Source organism: Pyrus communis, chromosome 8, assembly GCF_963583255.1.
Source record: "Pyrus communis chromosome 8, drPyrComm1.1, whole genome shotgun sequence".
NCBI lineage: Eukaryota > Viridiplantae > Streptophyta > Magnoliopsida > Rosales > Rosaceae > Pyrus > Pyrus communis.
In genome coordinates, this window is record NC_084810.1 from 23,880,122 (window position 1) to 23,906,044 (window position 25,923).

At 34.9% G+C, this 25,923-nt stretch overlaps 3 protein-coding genes, 1 long non-coding RNA gene and 1 pseudogene across 10 annotated transcripts; 1 reads left to right on the forward strand and 4 right to left on the reverse strand.

The window, feature by feature from the left end:
• Positions 1 to 2,355: 2,355 nt before the first annotated feature.
• On the reverse strand, positions 2,356 to 5,421 carry LOC137742315 (peroxidase 4-like). Its single transcript, XM_068482156.1, has 4 exons — positions 4,972 to 5,421; positions 4,005 to 4,196; positions 3,726 to 3,894; positions 2,356 to 2,972 (listed from the first exon to the last, which is right to left on the reverse strand). The coding sequence occupies exons 1-4, from the start codon at positions 5,200 to 5,202 to the stop codon at positions 2,581 to 2,583; spliced, it is 984 nt and encodes a 327-aa protein (XP_068338257.1). The 5' UTR covers positions 5,203 to 5,421; the 3' UTR covers positions 2,356 to 2,580.
• A 4,226-nt stretch (positions 5,422 to 9,647) lies between these two features.
• On the forward strand, positions 9,648 to 10,616 carry LOC137743744 (biogenesis of lysosome-related organelles complex 1 subunit 1-like). Its single transcript, XM_068483687.1, has 3 exons — positions 9,648 to 9,833; positions 9,961 to 10,166; positions 10,277 to 10,616. Exons 1-3 carry the CDS (start codon positions 9,674 to 9,676, stop codon positions 10,364 to 10,366), a joined length of 456 nt encoding a protein of 151 aa, XP_068339788.1. The 5' UTR covers positions 9,648 to 9,673; the 3' UTR covers positions 10,367 to 10,616.
• Positions 10,617 to 13,906: 3,290 nt separating this feature from the next.
• LOC137743853 (peroxidase RIP1-like) lies at positions 13,907 to 15,236 on the reverse strand. The gene is made up of 3 exons (XM_068483789.1): positions 15,018 to 15,236; positions 14,688 to 14,882; positions 13,907 to 14,461 (listed from the first exon to the last, which is right to left on the reverse strand). Exons 1-3 carry the CDS (start codon positions 15,234 to 15,236, stop codon positions 13,907 to 13,909), a joined length of 969 nt encoding a protein of 322 aa, XP_068339890.1.
• Positions 15,237 to 17,532: 2,296 nt separating this feature from the next.
• On the reverse strand, positions 17,533 to 21,933 carry LOC137742429 (uncharacterized). Of its 7 annotated transcripts, none has more exons than XR_011069392.1 (11): positions 21,749 to 21,933; positions 21,570 to 21,628; positions 20,947 to 21,010; positions 20,595 to 20,706; positions 20,411 to 20,499; positions 20,257 to 20,317; positions 19,770 to 19,829; positions 19,055 to 19,104; positions 18,456 to 18,542; positions 17,916 to 18,055; positions 17,533 to 17,774 (listed from the first exon to the last, which is right to left on the reverse strand). It is a non-coding gene; the product is annotated as an uncharacterized lncRNA (long non-coding RNA). The 7 variants fall into 7 exon arrangements; XR_011069389.1 differs by having other exon boundaries at positions 17,916 to 17,976; positions 20,947 to 21,358; XR_011069390.1 differs by having other exon boundaries at positions 17,916 to 18,001; positions 20,947 to 21,358.
• Positions 21,934 to 24,444: 2,511 nt separating this feature from the next.
• On the reverse strand, positions 24,445 to 25,748 carry LOC137743682 (peroxidase RIP1-like; annotated as a pseudogene).
• Positions 25,749 to 25,923: the final 175 nt, after the last annotated feature.

The following is a 25,923-nucleotide window of genomic DNA, read 5'->3' on the forward strand; positions in this document are numbered from 1 at the left end:
TTTAGAAGCTCACTCTTTTTAGAGACACACTCTAGATCACTCACACTCCTACAAAATTACTCTTGCTTCTCACTCTCTTACTTAGCTATCTTCTTAGCTACTTGGTTGGTTGCTTAACAGCACACATACATACATATTTATAGGCAATGGTTGCCGACTTTAAAGTTGGCTAGAACATTCTAGTGGAATGATTATGCACTGCACCGACTCACACACTGCAAATCGACTTGGGTTTTTCATAACAGCCACACAATTTGGCTTCTAGGTCTTTCTACAAACTTATACTTTGATATTGCTAGACCTTTCATTGATCATGTAGCCACTGACTTAAGTTTGCATAATAGCCTTGCCGACTTAAATGATGCTAGAATTTTCTAGCATATTGATATGCATGATGCACCAACTGTGGTGTTAGAACTCTCTAGAATCCAAATACCAATTGAGCTGCTGTTGATCTTCAACAAGGAGGTAGGGGAGACGGCTGGGGAGGAAAGAATGGGTTTCACCCTAATATTTTGTACAGTTTTTTTTATTTTTATTTCATTCTTAAATATTTTAAATTGAATGAAATGTACCTTGCTAATAGAGATAAATACGATGACTAAATTAGTCAAATTGACAACACGAAAACTAAATGGGCCAACACGATAAAACACAGGACCATTTTGACATTAAACAAAAATACTAATCACATTTCACAGATGTCCCTACTTTCTTTTTAACCAAAGGCGGCAGTATTTCATTTCAAAGCCAAAAACGGCAGCAAATTACAACAAAGGAATCACTCCTTAACAACAAATCACTAATGACATACCATCCAGTGGCGGATCCATAGTACGGCAAGGGTAGGAAGCTGCCCACCTATACCTCAAAATTTCTCCCTACTACCCGGATTTTGCCCACCTAACAGCTGGGGAAGGCATGGCGGCAAGGGGCCTGCCCATGGCAGAATCGACTGCTTCAGCCAAGGAAGAAGAAAGCCTCCAGTTCTGGTTTTTAAAACTTAGACCAAAATGGCTCGTTTTGGTCACTTTTTTTTTTTTTTTTTTTTTTTTTTAAATTAAGAAAAACGACAGCGGTTTTTTACCTTCAACGTTGTTATGAAATAGGTGTGAATGCCCACGTAACACAAGTATGTAGAGATGGAAGATGAGGCCATCCTTCCAGGTTTCTTCAAATTAAGTAGCTTTTGTAATTTCTGAAGAGGAGGCCATCTTCAACCAAGGTCTAGTTAAAGACTCGACATAAACTTTGATTAAAAAAATTCTCTTCTGCCCTTTTGTTTAATGTGAAATTTATCTTCTCTATTCTACGGAATATAATCTGTCCTTTGTTTATGAAATTAGGAAAGGGATAAAAGAATGGTTATATCTAAATTGTAAATTTTCAAGAAAACCTTAAGATTGTTATGTGTAACTAGTGTCGTAATTTGACAAGAAAACCTGAACAATGTTGTGTACACAAATTCAACCACTTCGTCACTCAAATTTCTCCATCACAACTTCCTTTCCCAATTTTTCTGGCGCCACCATTGCTAAGACTCACCCACCAACATGACAACTTAGTGAAAAACACTACATCATGCATACTTGCATCGTTTGACCTAAACCCCGAATTTCAAAGTTCCAATAAAGCTTTGTTGTCTAAAATAACTTATAAGGTTTTATATTTCGCCACCCATGAAAGAATTTCTAAATCAACTACTGATAAAATCAGAAGGTTCTTTAAACCAAGTACAAATTCCACAAGAGTAAATGGCCAGTCTAGCGAGGCAATGAGCTACATTGTTTCCCATTACGAGGAACATGGGAAGAAACATCTCCAGTGATCGAGTATGTAAATAAAATGACATTGTGGAAACTTTTGTTGGAGCTTGAAGCCTTAAAGAGCAGCTTCTGAAATAAACTCAAATTCTACAATGTTTATTAAACTTATGTTTTTTGAAAAATAAAATTATGTGTTCCATTTTATTAGTAAAAATCAAACACATATGTCATAATATAAGTAAATGGTTAATACGAAATGACAGTATCTCGTATATTTAAAAAAATTATAATGTTTGGTATAATATACAGAGTCGCGATTGCCAAACCAGGTCATGACATCTCTAGTGGGCTTTGGCATACCAAGCAATAATGAAATGAGGCCCTGTAAAGTTGGGCCAAATTGGTGTAATTTTATTTGGATTTGAGCAAAGTTAATGAGCTAGTAAATTCGGTATTTGGGAGAGGTGAAGCTGAAATTTACCGTTGAGAGTGTAGAGGTACCACTATATTGTAATGTAGAAACAAATGCTTGTGACTTTAAGATGTTAGATTAACGATTTCATAATAAAAAAGCACCAGGAAATTGGAAATTGATTGATCATCACCATTCACTTTGTTCAATTGAAAGTAAACTTTCCATCAACAATTAATAATTGGTATTTCAACGCCTACAATTTCAATTCTTTGAAACTAAAACATACCCAACAAACAAAACCTTCCTTAGCATAACAAACAATATAAAACCCAAAATTATATTTCTCCCAGCTTGTGGGATTTTTGGTTTATTCTTATCAGAGAGAGGTCCTTTTCTAAATTAATTACGCTTCCTGCAGTTCAATCTAATCTCGCCCTTAGATCCAGTGAGTGGCTTGTTATCTCCCATCTTGATCATTGCCTTGGCAAAGTCAGCATTGAAGGTTTCAGCATTGCCGCTGTAGGATTTAACCAATGAATCGGTGGCTCCGCTGTTAAACAAAATTTGATCACTGTGAAGGAGACCCTTTTGGTTGACAAGGTTCTTGAAGTAGGCAGTGTCGAAGGTATTTGGGGTCGTAACGTCTAAAGGTGCAAGGTTGTTGTCTCCGGAGCCAACTGTTCTTGGACATGTGTTTTGTCTGGTCCTGGCAAATGAAGCATCAATGTTGGTCTCGTTGTATATGCGAGCTCTGAAAGTTGTACACCTTGCTTGTCCAATTGTGTGAGCTCCTGCCATATCATGTAAAAGCAAACACATTTAATTGAGAAATCAAAAGGAGTTCATCTAATCGATATTGTTGGTGTTACATATGCTGTCAAATTTTCCATCTAGCACCGCACATTCAAATAGAGCTCATTCCATCGATATCTCAAATTGACTGTCTAACAATATGAGTACCTGTTATTAGGCCATATGACAAGTGACAACATAATATGTCAACCCATCTGGCAAGATAACATTAAGTCGTCATCCCTTTTGTTTTTATCTATCTTATAGATAAATCAAAACTAAGATCCTTCCATCTTTTTAAGGTTTTCTCATTTCAAAACCAAATCCTTGTTAAACTAACCGGGGGTTCAAATCCGCAATGGTAATTAACCGACCAAAACCAAAGGGCTTTGATATGACTTTTTTTTTTAGAAAAACTAATGAAAAGGGCTTGAAAACTTTGAGTTTTAATAATAAGAACAAAATAAAGGATAAAGTGAATAGTATCAGGATTGACTTTTAGTGTAAAAATGTGGTTTTCGTTAAAGTGAACAGTACCGCGAGTTTTTCGTTAAAACTACATTTTTTTTTTTTGTTCTCTTTTATTTCGTACAATGAAAAGACTGATATCAGCCACTCTTATTTTAGTGGTATTCTTCTTTTCAATAATGTTGGAAGGGATTTTAATTTCAAATTTGCCCTCCCGGTTGACCAATGAAATGACAAAAGTGCCAGCAAAAGATGTACATCGTTAAAAGGAAGCTGAAATTTACCAGATAAGGCTACCAAGTCCCTTTGAGAGAGACCTACAGCTCGGAACCTGTTGACAAGCTCGTTGAGGGTGGCAGTAGGAGGAGGGATGACTCCACTATTGGCAGCCGATAGGCTAGCTGTCTTTGAATCCCTTCTTCCAAGTTTAACCTCCCAACTTGGTCCTCCAAGCTGCAGTAAAATAAAATCAAAACCGTTAAATTTATACTGTTAACTTAGAGGATTAAAATCTCCCTAAACCTAGCACATAGTTACTTAAATCATGTAGTTTTGTTACTCACAATTTGAACGGAATCTCGAGAAGCAATAGCTAAGATATCAGCACAGGAAACGACTCCGGGGCATGCCTTTTCCACTTGGGATTTGATCTTGTCCACAACCTCAAACCCTCTTGCAGAGTTGTTATTCGGGCCTGCAGTCTTCTCACCGGTGAAGGAAGAAGTGTCGTCCAGTAATAGAGATCCATCACAACCCTGGTATGATGCATGAATTCAACAACGTACGATTAGTATTAGTAATTAATAATAATAACCACTAATATATATTGACTTTTATTATTTATTTTGAAAGTGAAGAAATTGAGGTTTTACCATAAGAAACATGGATAGAAAGTAACTGGAAAAAAAAAATTATAACAACATATGGACTGCAACAGAGTTAATGTACAACTAGAAAATTACCTGAAACACTAAGGAAAATCTTTTCTCACCATCCTATTTATCACCGTTAGATAAGTTTAAATTTTAAAATATGTGTAGTGGATAGACACAAATCTCAAAATTTAAATTCATCCAACGTTAATAAATACAATGGGGTGCATTACCATCACTTAAGGGTGAGCAAAAATGTGCTCAAACACTAATGAGAAGTATAGAACATATGGTCAAGATTGTGACAAGTGTCATCAAATTAGAGGTCATTAGTAGTGATGTTAGAAACTATAAGAGGGGTTATCAATTCTGTTATGGTTGATAATGGAAGAGATTCATGTATTCCCTCTACAGAGTTGTAAACAGGGAAATCAATTCATGGATTGCCTTGTAAACACTATTCACTCATTCCAAATCTCAATGAAATCAATCTTTCCCTTCATGTTCTCTTTATCTTAAACCACCACGGCATCCATACTAGATGATATGTGATTAACATTATCCAACTTTGTAATTAATAGTATGATCACATAAACAGATAATGTGTTTAATAAAGAAAAATTATAATAGAGAGAAGCACATATTAAAAAGAACTTACGTTGACGAAGCAGTCATGAAAGTGAAGGCGAAGAAGAGAAGCGCCCATGCGCTTTTCTTTAGATACAGCAGACTTGACAACAGATTTGACTGTATCAAAAACTTTAGGACAACTCTTAGAATAGAAATTCGTAGAGAGTTGAGCAGAAGAGCTCCCAGTGAAACCCACAAGAACACCGACTGTGACGATCATCAATATGGAACACAATGAAAAAGTATTACTAAAAGCCATTGTTTCAAATTCAAAATGTAGTTGAATTAACAAGGTTTGAGAATATGGTGTTGCATGGAGAATATAATAGGGTTATATATAGAGGAAGAAGTGGGGAGATTTTCTGGATGACAGGTTAACCTAATCCTAAAGACTAAGACTAAGCAGTGCATGGCATGACAATTTCTACGTCTAGTATTTAATTAGGAGGAGTTTGCTTTTTAGTTGAAGGGATCAACTAGTAGTACAACCACAGCAGCAAAGAATGCGATGGATTGAATGATACAGCAGCAAAGAATGCGATGGATTGAATGATTTGGATGGAGAAAGGTGGTAAACCTTCAAAAGCACGTTTACGTGAAATGAACCAGCGGAGACGGTCAATGTGGGAATGGATCAAATTGGTTATAACTTTTGGGGGTCCACCATATTTTGACGTTAACACCTTTTGGGATTTGATGAAGATACCGTGCAAGATTTCGACCAAAAAGAGAAAAATACAATGCCATGCAAGAATAATCAATTCGTAGCTCCAGAAAAAAATCTGTTGTAAATTATCAAGTCTTGAAAATAAATACAAGGATGTTTTGCGGTTGTTGGTTAAATCCAAGAAGAAAAAGAACATCATTGGTTGGTTCACCGGTGAGAGAGAGGAAGAAAGTAAAATTGAAAGAGAGGAAACGTTCTATTGCCGGCTGTGAGGAGTGTCGCCGCCGAGGGAGTTGTGTGTGGTTTCGTGGGTGACTATCGGGTTAGGTTGGTGGAGAGTTTGGCTCATTTTGCTTTTCTTTAATTTCTTTTTATTTGTTATGTTAGTCTTTGAAATGATAACATCATTGATTTGGAGGTTAATTTCAGGAACAAAGTGTCAAAAAGTTACAGATGAGACACGAAAGAAACATTAAATTGGGCATGCTCGCTTACAATGAATGAGTATCATTCTATTCATGTGTTAACTAACAACTTAAGGAATAAAAATGTAAATGAATCATACTAAATTTCAGTATGACATAATAAAATGAAGACGTGATGAGAATGCTTATATATAAACAACTCGATGAAATGCCACTTTGGCATAATTCGGTGAGCATTGACAAGTGATGCTCGACATGCCTCGATATCAAACCTTACAAGTTGTCGAAAAATCCAAGTAGCACTCATGGAAGCTTTCAACAAATATGGGTAGACGACGACATACTGACTATGTGCTCAACTAAATGTATTAATAAAAACAAAAAAAACAAAATTGATTGTTTTTGGCACTTTGGGCACACCAGAATATCTTATAGTGGGACACCAGAAAATTAAAGTTATGATGCACCACTCCTAATAGCCTGTTAGATGTACATAAATGAAATGCTAATTGCCAATGGGTGTAGGAAACTATAATTCATCGGTACTACCTACAATGGTGTTTGGAAATACGATGTTATGGACAAGTCTCTTTTGATGTAACTAACTCGTTGTTGTTTTCAATACTGCTATAGTGGCAAGTCCATAAGAAATAAATCCCATCCCATTGGTAGAGAGCTATCATATTCATAGGGAGGGTTTGGAAGTGATATTTGAGTTTTGAGTGTCACAATTGACAATGTCAATTATATGTGTAGCTAATTAAGCAGATACTGGCATTGTAGCAAATACGACTCTTGAATTATTTAAGAGGAATATCGGGCCATATCCCAGCCTTTATTTGTCTTATCTGGTAAGTATTCTGGACAACGAACTTGCATGACAAAACTACGCATGTGCTTTATACTATAATTTGTAAAACCGTTAGTATTAGGTTCGATTAGGTATGGATTTATAATGGTGTTGTCGATAGCTTTTCTTGACTTTCGACTTTTATTTCAAAACACCAAATTTTCAAAGTTAGGCACGATTGCAGACCTTAAAAATAAGATAAAATAAAAGATTACATAAGAAAATACCGGTTGATGGATTTTCTTAATTTCATGGAGAAGATACGAAAAATTGTGAGAGCGATTGCGTGTGCGTGTGTGTGTACATAGTAGTATAGAGAAAAAGTAGTAAAAGAGATTTCAAACTATTCTAAAAGTATTATATTTGTCTCTTCAGTCAAGAAAAATGGCCACCATTGCCAGTCTAGCTAGCTTCTCAAAATTCAAGAGAAATTCATTTTTGAGGCTAAAATCTGGGGACTGATATAGATCATGTTTCATGCACCAATAATTCTCCACTTGTCCATATACAGACAAGAAGTATGCACACTTAGTACTATGGTCCAGTGATATTCCTTTTCACTTGTACGTAAGAGGTCTTAGGTTCGATTCTCACAAAGACGCATTTGAACCATATTATTGCTAGCCCATTATAAGGCTAACCCCTTAGTGTAGATAATATCATTTGTTTAAAAAAAAAATCACGCATTTTGATACCAAATTTTTAAATCATATTTTATAAACCATGTGATGTGGCAACTAGATAGTAGGCTCCTGCTTTAAATCATTAAAAATAAGTTACACCATCAATGGTCATACCATTTGGTCTACAAAAGATGGTCCAAAAATTTGGTTTTCCTAACATTTTTCAAAATAAAGAAGCTAAATAAAATGTTAGCTATCTTATTAGGATAAATAGAATTGAATAGGGGTTCACGTTCATTCCAACAACCAAAAAAAGTTGATTTCAAAATTTTAGTGTACATATAAATTTATTTGGAAAATGCCTTTCATTTGTGAAGCATAATGTAAACACGAAAATTCATTTTCGATGTCTATGCATATATTCTCTCTTTTTATAATTTTTACTTTTAGTAACTTTCATGTGTTAAGCTTGTGGTCAAAGTTAATTAATTACTAGTATAAATAAAACAAAAACAACAAGCACACATTAAGCATACTCATTCGATATAAATATCAAAATAATATTTCGTAGGCTAATCTTAAATAAAGATACACACACACATACATACATATATATATATATATATATATGTATATATATATATATATTGTCAACCGATAAATTTATTAGATTAGATGTTAGATTATAGAGCCAACGAGATTCAAACCCATGTCGTGAAGCAAGGGCAACACTCTTTTTCACTGCTGTAGTAGAGGGTCACTTGCAAATAAGGATATATATATGTTTGCTCAAACTTTTTATTATACGAAATCAAATTATATAATGGCGTACTAGAATAAAAGAAAGAGGATACCTCTATCTCTTTTGAAAAATGTGTTGCAAAACATGGAGTGGTTCTACGTTGAAGGTTCTGCAAAAGATGTTTGTTTGTTTACTTGTTATACTTGAATGTTGTCAATTCTGGCATTCAGCTCTAAGCCATGGATGAATATGACTCGTTTCTTCGAGCTGTCATATTGTCTCACGGTACAAAATACATTTTGGTTATTACGACATGCATTATGCGCATAAATTTGATAAAAGACTAATTTTGGTGTGTTGAGTTTTCTCATCTTAGTGAAGACTGTGGAGTCAACCTGCATAAACCACGACAAATGGCTCAATGAAAAAGTGCAGACATTAGCTCCTTAAAAAAAATAATAGGAGGTCCTGAGTATATATTGTAAGTTGTAAATCTGTTTGATCGTAACCACAAGTAAGGTGCAATTCCCAATTAGTCTCCTACGAATATGAAAACGATGGATAACTATGGTTTACCATCCGTTATTACCAACCCATAAAAAGCAAAGTAAAAGAAAACCTTGAGAATATCCTAGTTGATAGAATAGGATTATGCATATATACATCAACTAGAGTGAATTCAAAATATGATTGAACTGAGACTGTTCGGGTGGGGCTAACCTCTATTTAATCGACCTACTAAAAAAAGCAAAGCATAGTGAGCTTGACTTTTATATGCAACCACCTTTCCTAACCCAAGTAGACATGCCCTTCAAATTCAATTTCTTAAATCAAACGTTTGCTTCAATTATTTACCAAACACTATTAAACACACGTCAAAGTTATCTAAGTTCTTCATTCAACTCTGACTCGTAACAAGAAATTTGTTCGTTATTATCATATTGTCACCTAGTGTTACTATTAATTTAAATTATAGAATGAGTTTTATTTATTAAGTTTAACTGTATTTTACACACTTCATATTTGAAACGGTATGCTTCAATTTGATTGATTGTATGATAATTCATTTGTTTTTTTTTTATACAACAATATTGGGGAGGGAGTGATTTACGTCATAGTCAACCATATTTATATCTCGAATTCGTCATCTATAAGAATTAAACTTAAGATTTTTTACTTACAATTGAAGATGTGTACGACTAAACTTTAGTGCTAGCAGTGACTGTAAGATTGTAAATGGAAATTTTTTTGGCTTGAAACAATAGTTGTACCTATTGGGCTGAACCCAACCAAATCAAATGGGCTTTCATACGGAGGTGAATTTACTAAGCCGGTGAGAAATTTTGGGCCTAGACAAAAATTTTGGTAAATTCTAATTAATACGACTTACCGTTTGATTTGCACACTTTGAAACGACTGCAGCATGTACTCACAATCGTCTCTTCCACTGGCCCATGCCGCCGTCGCATCGTCGTCCACCTTCTCGTTCTCGTCGGAGCCAGAGCCGGGAGGTGTAGAAGAAGCTCTGCTACAGCTCGTCCAGGATCACCACCACGCCTCCCTTAGACTTCGCGACGTCACCGGTGAGTTGACTCAGTTCCCCCAAATCTAATTTCGAATTCGATCTAAGGGTTTGAAGAAAAGAAGCTGGATTATTGAAATTGGATTCGATACGGATTAATTGAGTGATTAATGGTGATTTTTTGGCAGAGAAGGCGAAGAAGGACGCTATCAAGAAGGCGGCGCGTGTGGCGGAGCTGATGGTGGATGCGGTGAACGGCGGCGTGCAAGAGGCGTTCGTGAACGAGAAGCGAATCGAGTATGAAATTAGAGCTTTGGCTGCCACCATTGCACGATTCAGCAAACAAACCGATCACTGGCTCTCTGTCACTCGTTCTATGAACACTGCCATCAAGGTTCAATTTTTAATTTTTGTTCTTCAATTTTCCTGTAAATTAATTAATTACTGTTGAATTTATAAACATGGGTTATTTTAAATTTTAATTTTTTCTTTTTGGTGTGGTAGGAAATTGGAGATTTTGAGAACTGGATGAAGACTATGGAATTTGATTGTAAGAGCATCACTGCAGCTATCCACAATATTCACCAAGCATGATCAAGCTCGTAAGCACATTATGGGAACAGTCTCTTTGTAAAGTAAAAATAAGGCTGTGTAGACGGTACTCTGATTCTCGCAAAACGGAGATCTTGTTGGCTTGGGGTCGCTCTTTCCTGGTTATTTTCTTTCGGTAATTTGTATAGCATCTGAATTGTGGAACGATAAGTCTTTTTTCTTTGAAGATATGATAATTCATATTCACAATGTGCAAATTTGGTTTGAGGAAGGCATGTAGTCATTTTGTGCATTTGGTTCCATTCCTGGTTTTTTTTTTTTTTTTTTTAGAAGAAAATATTAAGATGTGCAAGGCTTGCTTGCAGCCCAACTATATGCATATGTACAACGCGGCATCTAGTCTCCACTTTGGTGGAAGACGTTTTGAGTTTAAATTTCATGGACGATAGAAAAAAAAAATTATATCTACAGCATGATAAAGTGTACTCGTAGTAGTTGACATTGGAATGGTCTTTCCAAAATTTTGAAGAGGACACATGAAGAGAAAGAGGGAAAATGTCAAATGTCAAATCCCATAAATTGTTTCAGAAACTCTATCAGGAATTCAGGAGATAGGCATTGGACTCTGGATGGATTGGCTTTTGGCTCCTTTTGAATTGAAATTTGAATGTCAACTTGTAATCAGAAACTAATGAAAATGTCAACTGTGAATTTGTTTTTAAGCTAATAAGAATGGATTTGAAGAAAGTTAGGGTTTCACCGTAAAATCAATTAGCAATATGGAGATTGGGGAGTAGATCAATTACTTAGGCATATGCAAGGTCACTTCTTTACATGATGTGGGATTGATACTCTCAACACGAATTTTGAAGTCTAGCACGTAGACAACGTAAATCGGGTGAAGTGGAGCACATGTGGCCGCTAAGGCCGTTAAGCTTCACAAATGGGGGAATCTACTCTAATACCACGAAAAAAGTTGAGGTTTCACCATAAAACTAATTAGCAATATTGGATATAGCCCAATTACTTATAAGCACATGCAAGATCTCTCATTTCTCCGATGTGGGATCGATACTCTTAACAGGATTAACCAATAACAGAAGTTGCCCACATCGGTTAATTATGAGAAAAAAGATTTAATCAGATGGGATTAAAATAGTAATCTAGTGCTAATCCTCTATTTAACGATTGACTAATCAGTACGACTTGGTCGATCTAGACTGTGACATTAACCTTGATTTCATTAAAAACTTGATCTTAAGAGTATAGTTGGTCACCTAATTGCATTCACTTGTTTTTAATTTAGTTCTGCAACTTGGATATGTTTATAGAGAGAACCCTCATTTTACTGCAGATTGTGTGTTGGAGGAACGAAATTTTGGCTTCTGCATATCCTATTTAATTGTCATCTCCCCAGAAAACAGACATCAAAGTCGTAAGCAGCTGTTGTTCAATAGCACAATTAACCATTTATTTATCACATAAAATTAGCTTAAGGGTTAGTGATTAAATATTAGAAAAAGCAGGGCTTTACCAAATCTAAATGTTATAAAATTGGTTGTTTTATAATTAAATAGATGATAGGGTGTGGTAATCTTAGCAGCTGACTTAGCATTGTAGCAGCAGGAATTGTCCCGATAGAGACAGAGAAGTTGATCCTTGGACAGCAAGATATGAACACTCAAACTTTAATATCGTATTTGTTAATCACTTTCATGGATTCAATTCAACCAATATATTGATAAATAATTAATTGGTTGAATGTATAATCTTACACTAGCTCCTTACATGCGTTTGCAGATGCTGTACAATATGGGGGGAAAGAGCTTGGCCGACAAGAGGGCATGCCAAGTCTTGCAATATAATGTCAAAGAAAATCTTTACTATTAGATATAATAGTTCGTTTTTCGGGTACGTAATAACATAATAGATTACACTTGCCATGATCATAGTAGACAATCACTTAACTTCAGTGTATATAAAGTTAACATCGTTGCTCGCGTGTAGTTTCACTCTTCGAGCAGAAAATAAAATAAAAATGCAAACAAAGAGAGATGTAATTTGTAAAGTATCGTATTTCTCATTGATATTTCAATATCGTAATTAATACAAGGCTTTATAATCCACGGCCCGTAGTCTTAATTAATAAGAGAAACATATAGGTGCAATTAGGGATGAGTTAGAGATTTGTATGAATGGAGGCATCTTCAAATAAAAAGTCGTAATTAAAAAACTCAAGAATTTACTGAACAAAACACTTATGTGTTAATTCATAAAGTTTTCCATACAACATATTACAATATCCCTCGACATGTTTTCATCTTTTAAAAGCGTTGCATGACTACATCATTACTAATATCATCAAATATCTCTCTCAATAAAAATAATCATGTTACCATTCATCCATTGATCTCCCTTCTGATTTCTCAATTGATTCTTCAAAAATTTCATGGCAAAAAATGCTCTTTCGGTGGCAATAGCAACTAGAAGAATTAGCGGTAATGTCAGAAGCAAGTAAACTAGCGGATACACCTTGTCTTTTTGCAATTGAACCATTTTTTTTTTCAACATCTCCAATCCCATTTAAACCTGAAAACTCAATGCTAGACTGCATATCCACAATGTGAGTCTCAAGTAGAATCTTAAGTATCATCTGCTCATTTATAGAGAAGTCCTTAGGATAAAATGTGCAAGACGCAATAGCTTTTGGCTATCAAAAGCAGAGAAGTAATTAACTAGACATAAACATGCCAAACAAAGAAGAAACTCAGTGTTGGTCTCATTGAAACAGTTGCTTAGTTCTTGAAGTTGCCAATCCAAAACAACATAAAATATCCCAACACAATAATGATGCATATTTGTGATTGCTTGAGTTTTTCGTTGCCCTAGCCTTTGAGAAAGAAACATATCATCCATATTAGGCACATCAATATCATTTTTAAGACAAAATTAAAGACTTCACCAAATAAAGAATCCTAACCACTTTTCATCATTATCTCCCATCTTTGCTTACAATCTCCAACCAAATTCATGGCGTTTACAATATCATGATCCTTGCTTTGCAATGCCTGTAACAATTCATTGGTTATTCATACTAGTTTCATTCTTCACACGGATTAGGAAAATAAAAAGGCGTTGATGAGAGATGTAATTTTGTTAAGTATCGTATTTCATTTCACATTGAATTACAATGTCGTAATACAAGGCTTTATAATCCACGATCCGTGGTTTTAATCAACAAGAGAAACGTATAGGTGCAACCTTAACATTCATGCACTTTGCAAACAAACAAAAAAGTGAAGAATGATAAATATATATTGGAGGCTTTGCACACAATACCTCCCACAAACCAAGCCTTTGATACAAGTTAGATAACACCCTAAAAGCTTGAGCTATTAGGAAATGGACTAACAATGGGTCTCAAGCCACACAAAATTGATATACATAAATAATTAACGACACACGAAAATCTTTGAACAATATAGTATCGCAAATTCGATCTCAAGCCACACAAAATTGATATACATAAATAATTAACGACACACGAAAATCTTTGAACAATATAGTATCGCAAATTCGATCCTAATTGATTTTCCTGCAGTCCAGTCTCACTTCTCCCTCGTTTCCAGTGGGAGGCTTGATGTTGCCCATCTTGATCATAGAATTTGCGAAATCTTTTCCAAAAGCAGCTGAGTTCTTGCTGTAACGCTGCACCAACTTATCACTATCGCTACCATTACCCTTAAAGAGCTCCTGATCAGAGTGGAGGAGACCCTTTGATTTCAACAGAGCCTCAAAGTAGACAGTATCGAATCTCTTTGAAGTTGCATCTAGTGGCCTTGTGTTGTCATCTCCTCCACTTGTTGGGCAATTCTTTTTGGCCAAGGCTGCAAATTTTGGGTCTATATTGGTATCGTTATAAATCCTGGCACGGAAGGTGGTGCACCGAGCAAGTCCAAGGGTGTGGGCGGCTGAGAGCACAACTAAGTCTTTTAGGTTTAGACCATGAGCTTCGAAGTTTGAGAGAAGCTGTGGGAAGTTGAAGAATGGAGGAGGAAGATTTCTGTTTGCATCATTCACGCTTGCAGTTCTTGCATCCCTTCTTCCCAATTGTACTTTGTAAGTAGGGCCTCCCAACTGAATAACAAAACAATTTAAACACAAATTTCATAAAGGACATTTTCATCTATCGAAAGAAATAAGTGTTAGTACCGTCACCAATTTTTTTTTCGTAAAATGATATTCGAATTTGTGTACATTCTCAACCTCAGTTTTTGTTAAAACGTATAATACTGACGCGTTATTTTGTAATACAAATTTGGTGAATCTTGCATTATTAATGATCGGACATATATGCACTCACAATGGAAACGGAATCACGAGCTGCAACTGCTAATATATCTGCACATGAGACCACACTTTTCTTGCAAGCTTTGTCAACAGCTTTTTTGATATCATCGACCACGTTTAATCCCCTGATCGAATTCACATTTGGCAAGGCTGTCTTCTCACCGGTGAAGTTGGAAGTGTCATCAAGCAGAACTGACCCATCACACCCCTGCATTAATCAATAAACCATGGACATATATCAGAAAATAGGTTACATTCACATGTTCACTGCTCCTGATACAATAAACAAATATAATAAATGCAAGTGAAATGCATGCGAACGATCAGTCAAAAGCATAATTACATTAACAAAGCAGTCATGGAAGTGCAGGCGAACTAGAGAGGCTCCCATCCGTGGCTCGCGTTTGATGGCCCGCTCGACAGCTTTTCTGATGGCTGGTAGTGCCTGAGGGCACCCTTTCGTGTAGTAATGAGTATTTAGTTTTGCAGATGTTGGTTTCATACTAGTCGCAGCAACCAATACAATACAGATGATCGCTAGAAATGATCGGAGAATAGCCATGGCCACAGTTTAATTTTCTTGTAAAACTAATGAATAGTGATAATGATGATGATGATGATGATGATAATGATCAAGGAGTATGAGTGCTTAAATAGAGATTAATTATTTCCATATCCGGCCCACTTGTTATTTTCATCCTGTGTATAGACCAATTCCATGAAATAATGAATAATTTCTGGTGAGGTCTAGTGTGTTCATTGCTGTATATGCATGGACTTGTTCCACTTAAAAATTAACATGGAGCCTTAAATCGTATTCTGTCTTTTAGTCTCTGTGGCAAGAGGTGTAGAAGAAGCAAAGATATCGAACAGGCCTCTTTAATTTACGGAATTAATTAGTTAATTAAGATTAATTACAGTGGTTTGATAACTTAATACTGTAAAAGAGGAAACCATAATAACAAATAATCCAGCAAAAAATCAAGGCACAGTGGAGGCTAGGCGAAGATTGAGGGCGATACCGACACGATTAAATTTTAGAAGGTGGCATGAGCAGTCTGCCATTGAGGTTTGCACGTTAGTTTTTCAACTCTGTAAGTTTCATGTTTTTAATTTCCTTGTAAGTTAACTGATGTAGTAGGAAATTGGATGCATTGTGAGCTGAATGAAGATCATGGAACTTGATTGTAACAGCACCGCTGAACATAATTCATCAAGAATGATTTCACAGAAAGTTTGTTTCACTAAGTGTCGATGGAGTTACGAGTTAATTTTGTCTGTAAATTGTAAAGAATAGTTAAGTGGACATAATTGTTACTAGTGTAAAGATAGCTGCACTTGCAGATTTTAAGAGAGAGAGAGAGAGAGATTTGTATTAGTAAAAATGCTTTCTTCATTAATCTGTAATGGTTTACAATGATCACCTCCTCGAGAATCTATATTTGTGAAAATGAAGCAATCTTTGTGAGGTCAGATAGCCTTAATCCATATTTGGGCTCGGGCCAAAGACATATTTCAGTACTAAGCTTGCAGAGCGAGTAATCCTTTTTAACCACCTCCTTATATCAACTAACTTTATCTCTAACCAACTTTATCCAAGTCCACCAGATTCTAACAACTAACTATATGTATAATAACCTATTTAATCTCTTGACAAGTGGCATTGTTTTGACCATTGATAACCTCATCACTTGGATCACAATCTTGCACCTTATCCTTCTTACAACTAGAGCACGTCACGATCGAGTATGTACAAGTATTATTGTCACCTACTCTGTTTTTTTATTTTGGTAACAATCACCTACGCCGTTTCATTCAAAGTTTGACAACGGATTATCCTACTTAAAATCAACTATTAAAACGTATTGTTGTTTTGGGTCACATGCATGCATGAAAAGAAAGATAAGCATGCCAAGCTTGTATACAAGAAACTCAGCATGGAAAATTGTACCCTGGAGGGTATTGGCTTTTGGCTGCTTCTGAATTGAATGTCAAATTCTTGTTAATTAATTAGGTTAGCATAACAAAACAAGTTTCCCTAATCCGTTAATTCTGCAAGGGATTTAGAAATTAGATGGTATTTGGATTCTAATTATATCTAACATCCCGTAGGACTTTGTCTAAACGGTGAAAGTAATCTGAATTTCATTGAGAATATTTATATATAGTTAATTTTTCACCTAACCATTTATTTGTTTTCTCGTTCAGTACTACAAGTTGGATTTGTTTGTTCTCAGAACCATCACCTCTTTCAGATTGTGTGTGGATCAATGTCCTTTCTGAAATCAAAGTCGGTGCAAGTAACGTCTATTCTATCAAACAAAACTAGTCAAGCTCAAACATATTCAGACAGCGGGGTTGGTCATACTTAAGTTGAAAAAACAAAAACAAAAACCAGGGGACATCCCCAATCTCAAAAGCGTTTTGTACGTGGCCTGTTGCTTAATTTCCATATGTCAACATTAGTAGAGACGTGCGTGGCCTTTTGTGCCTCTCCATGATCTCTCTGTCTTCAATCTTCACAACTATGAGAATCTTGATCATTAGTCTTGCCTTAGAAATGATATACTTCCCGCGTTTCATCATTTCAAACAAGTATCCCTTCCATAAAACTAAGGCCAACTCAATTAGATACATAACTCAATTAGATACATAATAAATAAAGCATGGATTGAATAAATAAATATACCATAAAACTAAGGCCAAGTCAAAGAAAGTGTGTAGAAACAAAGCCTGGATTAAATAAAAAAATATAAAATAAAAGTTGTGAATGTTTGTAAAGTAATAGGTTGCACTGCCAAGTGAAAAGAAAAGGTCAACTATATTTTGTACAGAAAAATGCTCAGGTTAGTATATAGTCTAAACTAGCTAGTAATGCCCACGCGTTGCTGCGGGATTACAAATTCCAAGAATAACAAATTTGTAAGTGGAAGTACCTCGTTGAAAGCCTTCTGGAAGCAGTATCACACCTTTTGGAACCTTTGCCTCATTCTGGTCCGGAGTGCATAATGCGCAAGCAATTTAAGCATTTCCCAGCACCACAGAGCATCATATTTCCTAGGATTAATCAACAATGCCTCCTCCAGCTTTGAAATAGCATCTGGGCAAACAAACACAAATCCGCATTTACAGATTTTCACTTCACTCCCAAATAAATAATTAATAAAAATAACATGGAGAATTTCTACATCTAAATAATTAATAAAAAAAAGGATATTTCGGGGAAATTCAAAGTTAACACCTTGAGTTAGCTTCTTTGATTCCAGTACATTCCAAAACTGAGACAGATTGCTCTCCATTTCCTGTCATAATACAGACATGCAGTTTCTATTTTTTGATCAACATAGTCGACATCTTTTACAGTCGGTTAGATTGCATCTCCTTACATGATTGAGAAAACAATTGAATCACAATTAACATTTGTTAACAAAAATTTTAAATCATATATCCAATCTCACAGAGAGATCACAATGAAACAGTTGTTATCTGGCGGTGAAACTTAAAAACCAAAAATGCACCTTAATGTCCTAGAGAGAACAGAATTGCAAGCAAAAGTAGGATATTGAAACAATATTGTGATAATCACGAAATAATTCATGGGTTTGCTAATATTGATTTATTAGGTAATTTAGGTTCCAACTTTGTCTCAATTTATCATTTTCTGGTAAACTGAAAGTGTAAACATTTAAGCACTTACCAAGAAAAAAGCAATTAATTATTTGATGCTACTCACAAAACCAATTGGCATACATAGGCTTTGATTAAAAGGTTAAGTATTTACCAAAAGATTCCAGCTGCAAAAATGCATGAAATATCTACAAAGTGTTTGATAAATCCAGAATTTAATTCCTTTTCTTCCTTCATTTTCCTTGCACCCAAGAAAAGAAAAGCAATTTAGTGCCAAACTTTTAAAAGAACCTGTAAAATCCAGAGCAAGCATTAAAGAAAGTTAACAGTGTAGGAAATAAATGTTTGCCCAAATAAAAAAAGGAAAGACGTTTCCTAGCTATATTTCAAAGTATTCTAAAAAATGGAAAGATGTTTCCTAGCTATATTTCAAGCAAGCTCATATACACAGAACGTATCAATTGTATCATACACATAAGTCAAACAAAAGCATTAGAGCTAATAATAAAATGGAAATGAAAACCTATTAACCAATTTATTAACAAATTTTTTGTGTAGATCGCTAACTCGCTATTCTTAATTTATCAAATTGATTAAAATTACTAATTCTCTTATATCTATCAATACCCCTCCCACCCTAGAACAATAAACAAAAAAATTCTCAATTTCTTATATCTCACAAAGAAAGTCACATGCATGTCCATTTCAAATCTTACAACCAAAAGAAAATATCGGAGTTTCTTAGTTTCTTACCCAAATCCACCAATTTGAATCAAATCTCTACACCCCAGCTTGAAATCTGTCTGAAATCACTTGCACGAACACAAATCTTATACATGCAGAACAGTTTAGGTGAAGTTGAGGGAATAGGTAGTGATGAAATTAACAAACAACCAAATTCCAAACGAATAATTAATTGTTAGATGTAGATGTACAACCCGAAATTAACACTTATAAAAAATAGCACTTGAATAAAATGCATAAACAAAAGCTGTGCTAACATGAGAAAACATGCAAAACAAAACAATGTTAAATATCCTAGGTGTTCCATTTATAATTATTCTCCATTTTTATATATTTAAACTACCAATTATCTGCATAAATATTTCATTCCCTTACAACTACCACAACTATATATAAAACATACTTAATAGAGCATGTAATTGATTTAATTACATCATTCTTTAAAAAACCCTTGGGTGGGAGCTGAAAGGCTGCCATATTTCCTTAGTGCATAAAAGCCAATAATTTTATCCACTGTGATTATTTTTATGATTTGCATTTATTTAGAATTCATAAATGCAGGAAAAGAATTATAGGAACTTAAAATTTTTAGAACAAAGAAAAACTATGCATGTATTGTGAACTCTATGTACAGAGCCTTTACATGGCCAAAAGAAAACAAAACAATCAGTAAGAGCTCTTACATGCACAGATCAACAAAGAAAATTCATCAGCATTTTCTTACCCTTTCTTTCACAAAATCTTGTCTTCCAACCAGATCCTGCTATCTAATCCACACCTTGTCCTGTACATGAAAATACACTCCAAATGTAAATTTCAAAGCTGTTGTAATTTAAAATCATCATGCTAAGATAGGCAATCCAAGATAATGCTACTCTTTAGTCTGGATTTTAAGTCTTCAAATTCAGAAACATTTCTGGAACGAATGAAATGATCTAGGACCATCATTCAAATAGAAACTCTTGGCCCTTCATTGATTAGATAGTGCTCTAAATTAAAACCCAGCAATCAATTCGCAAGCTACTCCAAGTAAAATCTAAAGCAACCCACTCTAAATTTATAAGCCAACAATCCAACATTAATAACAAAAAAGAACAATGCAAAAAGCAGAACTCATATGAAAAGACATTGAACAATAGCTTAAATCCAAAGCAACAAAGAATAATCTAATAACAAAAACCAATAACAAAGGACAGAGTTTAGCAACTGACCTTGAAATATAATCCAGAAAAACAAATTGAAATAATCAAATTCCAAACCAATCTCATAATTCTGCAATGGAGAAGAAAATATTAGAGATATTAACATAGATTTTTTGGTTTGTATAGTTGGGAACACTTTGCAGAACTGGAGAAAAATGTGTACCTGATCAGTTTGTACTGCCTTATCCGATGGATTCTATCTTATGGTTGCCTCTCAACAGCTGGGTTCCACCACGGGTAGATTAACAAAACCTACTCTAAAATGCAATGTCTTTAAATCACTTAATCCTCATCTGTATAAGTTAATTCTCAATAATTTAGACACGAAAACAGAAGACATTACTCACATGCGATGCAATTGTCAGATGAAGAGCAACTCCTCTTTCAAGCTCATTCAGAACATGATACAATCTGGATCCTCAGTAAATCTCTTGCAGACATAGTCATGCTTCCAAACAACTGAACACAATTGATACCAAATTGCAACAATTTCTTTAAATTAGTCATAGTTATCTATTGATGCACAAATATAAAATTTTGTATATATTCAGTTTCACCTTTTGCAAGGAGTAGTTAATGATATCCAAGAACGATGCGAAGACATATCATGGGTTAAACTATCTATGAGTTGAACAAAACTAAAACGCATTGTACAGCACAAATGAAATAGCCAAAAAGCAAATGAAATAGCTAAGTTACCATTCTTTGTCTTAAGCATCAAAACTCGCATTCCACCAGGTACCTTTCCACTTCTTCATATCCTCTGCAACAAATAAACTATATCAACCTTTTTACCCACCCTAAAAAATACTTGAAATTTGATCCACATGCTAAAACACACCCAAAAAAAAAAAAAAAAAAAAAAAAAAAAGCAACCTAATAAACTTAATTATATATGATTATTTCACCACATAATTCAAATTAATTGATGAAAAAATTTTAATTAATTAAACTGAGTTAAATATTAAATATAAAAACCGATAATAATTGTGATTGTCCATTTCCTGTTCCCCGGGCTTTCCACTTGGAGTTCAAGATAGCACGAAACCACCAAAAAAAAAAAACTATTCAATTCTAAGACCAGAGCACAAAACCAAGCAAACACCGCCACCTGCAACAGAAACAACACAGTAAAACAGAGTTCTAGAAAGAGAAAAAAACAGAGGACTTCAATTTTACATCGATCGAGCAATCGATCTAGATGAAAACCCTAAACCTCGAAGACCAAGATTTCCTAAAACGAAAAATCGAATTAGATGGAACAGCCACACACAAATCATCGAAAAAAATAAGAAAAGATTTGAAAGAAAAAACTCACAGACCTTAATCAGGGGTTTGCAAGGTTGTACAAAAAACCCCTAAAATTCGCACACCAATTTTCCTGAAACAAAAAAACCCAATCAAATTAAACAACCACACTGAAAACACAAATTTTCTTCCCAATCAGAAAAAAGATAAAAAGATAAAAAATAAAAAATAAAAAAAAAAGCAGAGAAACCACCTGAAACAGTACAATCAGCCGGAAAAAGAAACTCTTCACACAACACACGATCGACGATAGACGCGGCGAGAGAAGCAGGGAAACACGAAGGGTTGACGCGGGGAGAAAAGCACAGAGAGGAAAGAAAGGAAAAAGCGACGGAAGAAAATGGAAGAGCCTTCGAGCACCTTCCTCACCAAAAACGAAAAGGAACGGTGGAGAACTCTTCGATTCAGACTAACGTGTCAACATCGCTTAGAAGCAAACAGCCAGGCACGCGCAACACCTATGATGAAGGGCAAAATGGCCAATTTACTGCACAATCCCACTAAAGCAGAAAAACCATGAAGAAACTGAGGGACGAAACCGGTACGGCACTGTTAATGAACAGTGCCAATCTGCTGAGATTTAGTATATATAGAATTTTCTATAAAAGGAAATCAATTTTATTATGAATTATGAACCGAACACTCTAACGAGTAAAGGCCTAAAGGAGCGGGATGGAAAGATTTTTAAAACTTGTTCACCAAACAAGAACAATATTTGGCTACTTAAAGATGAGTAGGAACTTCTAGTCAAAATTTCTCAAAATTGTTCGTTGTAAATTTATAGAACTTCGTGCTTATAATCAAAATATTTCAAATTATAAATCACATTATAAAGATCGCCGCTGTAAAAAATAAATTAAAACTAAGATCATTTAGTCATCAAACTGTTTAAAAACAAATGAACGGTATTGGTAAAAGCATTATGAACCGTCTATGTATTTGCTACAATAGATTGACTAAACGACCTTAGTTTTAATTTATTTTTTGCAGAGATGATCTTTACAATGTGATTCATAGTATGAACGATTCTTATCATAGGCACAAAACTTTGTGATTAAAACACTAAGAGTTTTGAGTATGAATTCTTACTCATCTTTGAGTAGCCAAGTATTGTTCACCAAACAATGTGTAAATTCACATGCTAGTTAATATAATGAATGAAGCTTGAAGTTGGCTTGTAACACTATTGTTAGTTCTCACAACTAGGGTGTATCCAATTAAGATTTTGATGAATTTTGAAAGAATTTAGAAATCTAGATATATTCAATTAAAATTTTAAATGAATCTATCAAACTCTATTGGTATTCAATCTTGATTTTTGAAGAGTCTATCAAAATCTGATGGTATTCAATCTCAAGTTTTTAAAAATGTTTCAAAATCTTGTTATATTCAAAATTCATTGAATTTGTAGGAATTTAGGAGTTGGATTTTGGTGGATTCTAGAGTGGAAAATATAAATACCAAAAGCCCTCACAAATCATGTCTCTACCCCTAAGATTTCATCGTGATTCCTCCGTCTACAAAATATGAGCAGACCTAGATATGAACGAATTCTTCTTCTAAGTAGACACGTAAAGGTAACATGTCAAGAAATCTACAAACTTCTTTTTTCGATTTTTTTGTCTTCTCTGTATGGCCAAATTTTTATCTCCTTTCTCTTCAAGGAAGACAACTTGTAATCAACAATGTTCTTGTCTTCTCCTCATAGCTAATTTTGTTTATTATTTGTTTTAGAGAACCTTCGATTCAACTCAATCGAATTCTAAGCATCAATTTCCTTGCTTGATCCTTTTTTTATTTGTTCAATTTCCTTGCTTGATCTTGGACTCATTATCACCCAATATATGTTGTACTTGCCAATACCTCACCCTTTCATCACCGTAGAAATCTTCCTTTCTTTTCTACTTTTCTTTTGGCATGCTCGTTGTGACCTTTGATCTTCTGTAAATGATATAAATATCCAGTAAACTCCATAAAAAAAATTCGTATAAAATTCATTTTAAATCCACATACGTGAAATCTATGTGAATCCATTAAAATTTATGTGGAGTTTATATGAATCTATTAAAATTCATAGACTCTATGGGAGTCTATAATTCTATTAGAATTCATCAAATTCTTAATTGAATACATCTCCAGCTTCTTTTGTGTTATATAAAGAACTTAGAGCTAAGTAATTAAGATTATTTATTTCGATATCTAAAGTTTTAGTTTTAGGTTTGAATCCTCACTCATCATTTACATAAAAGTTGTTATAAAAGTTATTAGCTTTGGCAGGCCTTTTAGAGTGGTTTGACAAGATAAGTAGTTTTCTTTTGTTTAACGGACTCTACACATGTTAGGGAGAACACATTTAGGATATCACACTGTAATACATCTAAGAGGTGAGACATACTATATTATTGGGTTCTATATCTCTATTGCATAAAGGTGCAATGCGGTCTTTTGAAGTATGATCTCTACTTATGTTGATAATGTCTTTGCAAGATATATATGTGTGTGTGTGTGTGTGTGGACCTTAATTAGTGCTAATTTCTCATTTATATATGTTCATGTATAGTATCAGAAGTTACTAATCAAACGGCTAGCTACTAATTAATTAATTAAATGAAATTTTTACTTTATCATAATCAACTTGGATTTAACCATGGTTGGATCTATAACTTTAAATTCCTGATATTTTCCGTGTTCTATATCAACATGGAAAAGAGCTTGGACTAAAAAGGTATATACCATGTACATGTAGCATTCTAATCTCAAGGCCAATCTCCATATTATTCAATAAATAGTCCCATTTTTTTGGGTACAATATATAGCATGATCATAGATTATGCTACATTGCAAAATCATGAAAAACATGTATCTTTTTAATCATGACAACAACACACACTAATTGATTTTCCGGCAGTTCAATCTTACTTCTCCATCATTCCCAGTAAGAGGCTTGATGTTACCCATCTTGATCATAGAGGCTGAAAAGTCTCTAGCAAAAGCAAATGGGTTCCTGCTGTATTTAAACACCAGCTTATCACTATCGGTGCCATTATTCTTAAATAGCTCTTGATCAGAATGGAGGAGACCCTTTTGTTTCAATAAGGAATTAAAGTAGACGGTATCAAATCTCCTTGTAGTTGCATCTAGTGGCAATGTATTGTCATTTCCTCCACTTGATGGGCAATTTTGTTGCGCTGAGGCTGCGAAGCTGGGGTCTATGCTGGTGTCATTGTAAATTCTGGCCCGGAAGGTGGTGCACCGAGCTAGTCCAATGGTGTGGGCGGCTGAGAGGACAACTAAGTCCGTTAGGTCTAGACCATGAGATTTGAAGTTAGAGAGAAGCTGTGGGAGTTGAAAAATGGGGGTGGAAGATTTCTATTTGCATCATTCAAGCTTGCAGTTCTTGCATCACTTCTTCCTAACGGGACTTGGTAAAGAGGTCCACCCAGCTAAAAAACAACAGACACGAACATAAATTTCGTTAAAAAAGAATTACTGTTAGAATCGTCAAATTTATGCATCAAACGATATGTCAGTGTAATATATTTTGCATTGCGGCCGCTTAATAACCTCAATAATGTCAGCATTTATTCTTAACAAGATATATACTGACATGCGCATACTGAGACAATATTAATGAACCCAGCGTTATGAATGTACTCACAAGGAATACAGAATCACGAGCTGCAACTGCTAATATATCAGCACATGAGACCACGCTGCGTTTGCAAGCTTTGTCCACTGCATTTTTTATATCGTCAATCACGTCGAATCCCCTTACTGAATTCACATTTGGGAAAGCTGTCTTCTCACCAGTGAAGCTCGGAGTGTCATCAAGTAGAATTGATCCATCACAACCCTGTACATAGTCAACCATGAACATAATAATATTTCAGCCACTAAATAAATGAACAATTTCGTAACTAAAGACAATTCTGGCAAGCGCAATGTATGCAAATGCACCCAATATGGTTTACTCTAATTAGATTAACAAAGCAGTCATGGAAGTGAAGGCGGAGTAGAGAGGCTCCGATTCGTGGCTCGCGAAAGATGGCCTGCTTGACAACTCTTCTAATGGCTGGTAGTGCCTGAGGGCACACTCTGTTGTAGAAACCAGCACTTAGTTGTGCAGACGTCGGTATTACAGTAATGGAAACTACCACTGCAATACATACTAGGAAAGATTGAAGGGCAGCCATGACAATATAGGTATAGTTAGTTTCTTGTCCAATTGATAAGCAGTGATGGTGAAGATCAAGGAGTTTGAGTGCTTTTATAGAGAAATTTTATTTTATGTTTTATTTTGGGTTTTGGGGGCGGATAAGGCTAGTTTGCATCTGCCACTTGTTCCATCAATATAATTGTCTGATGTAT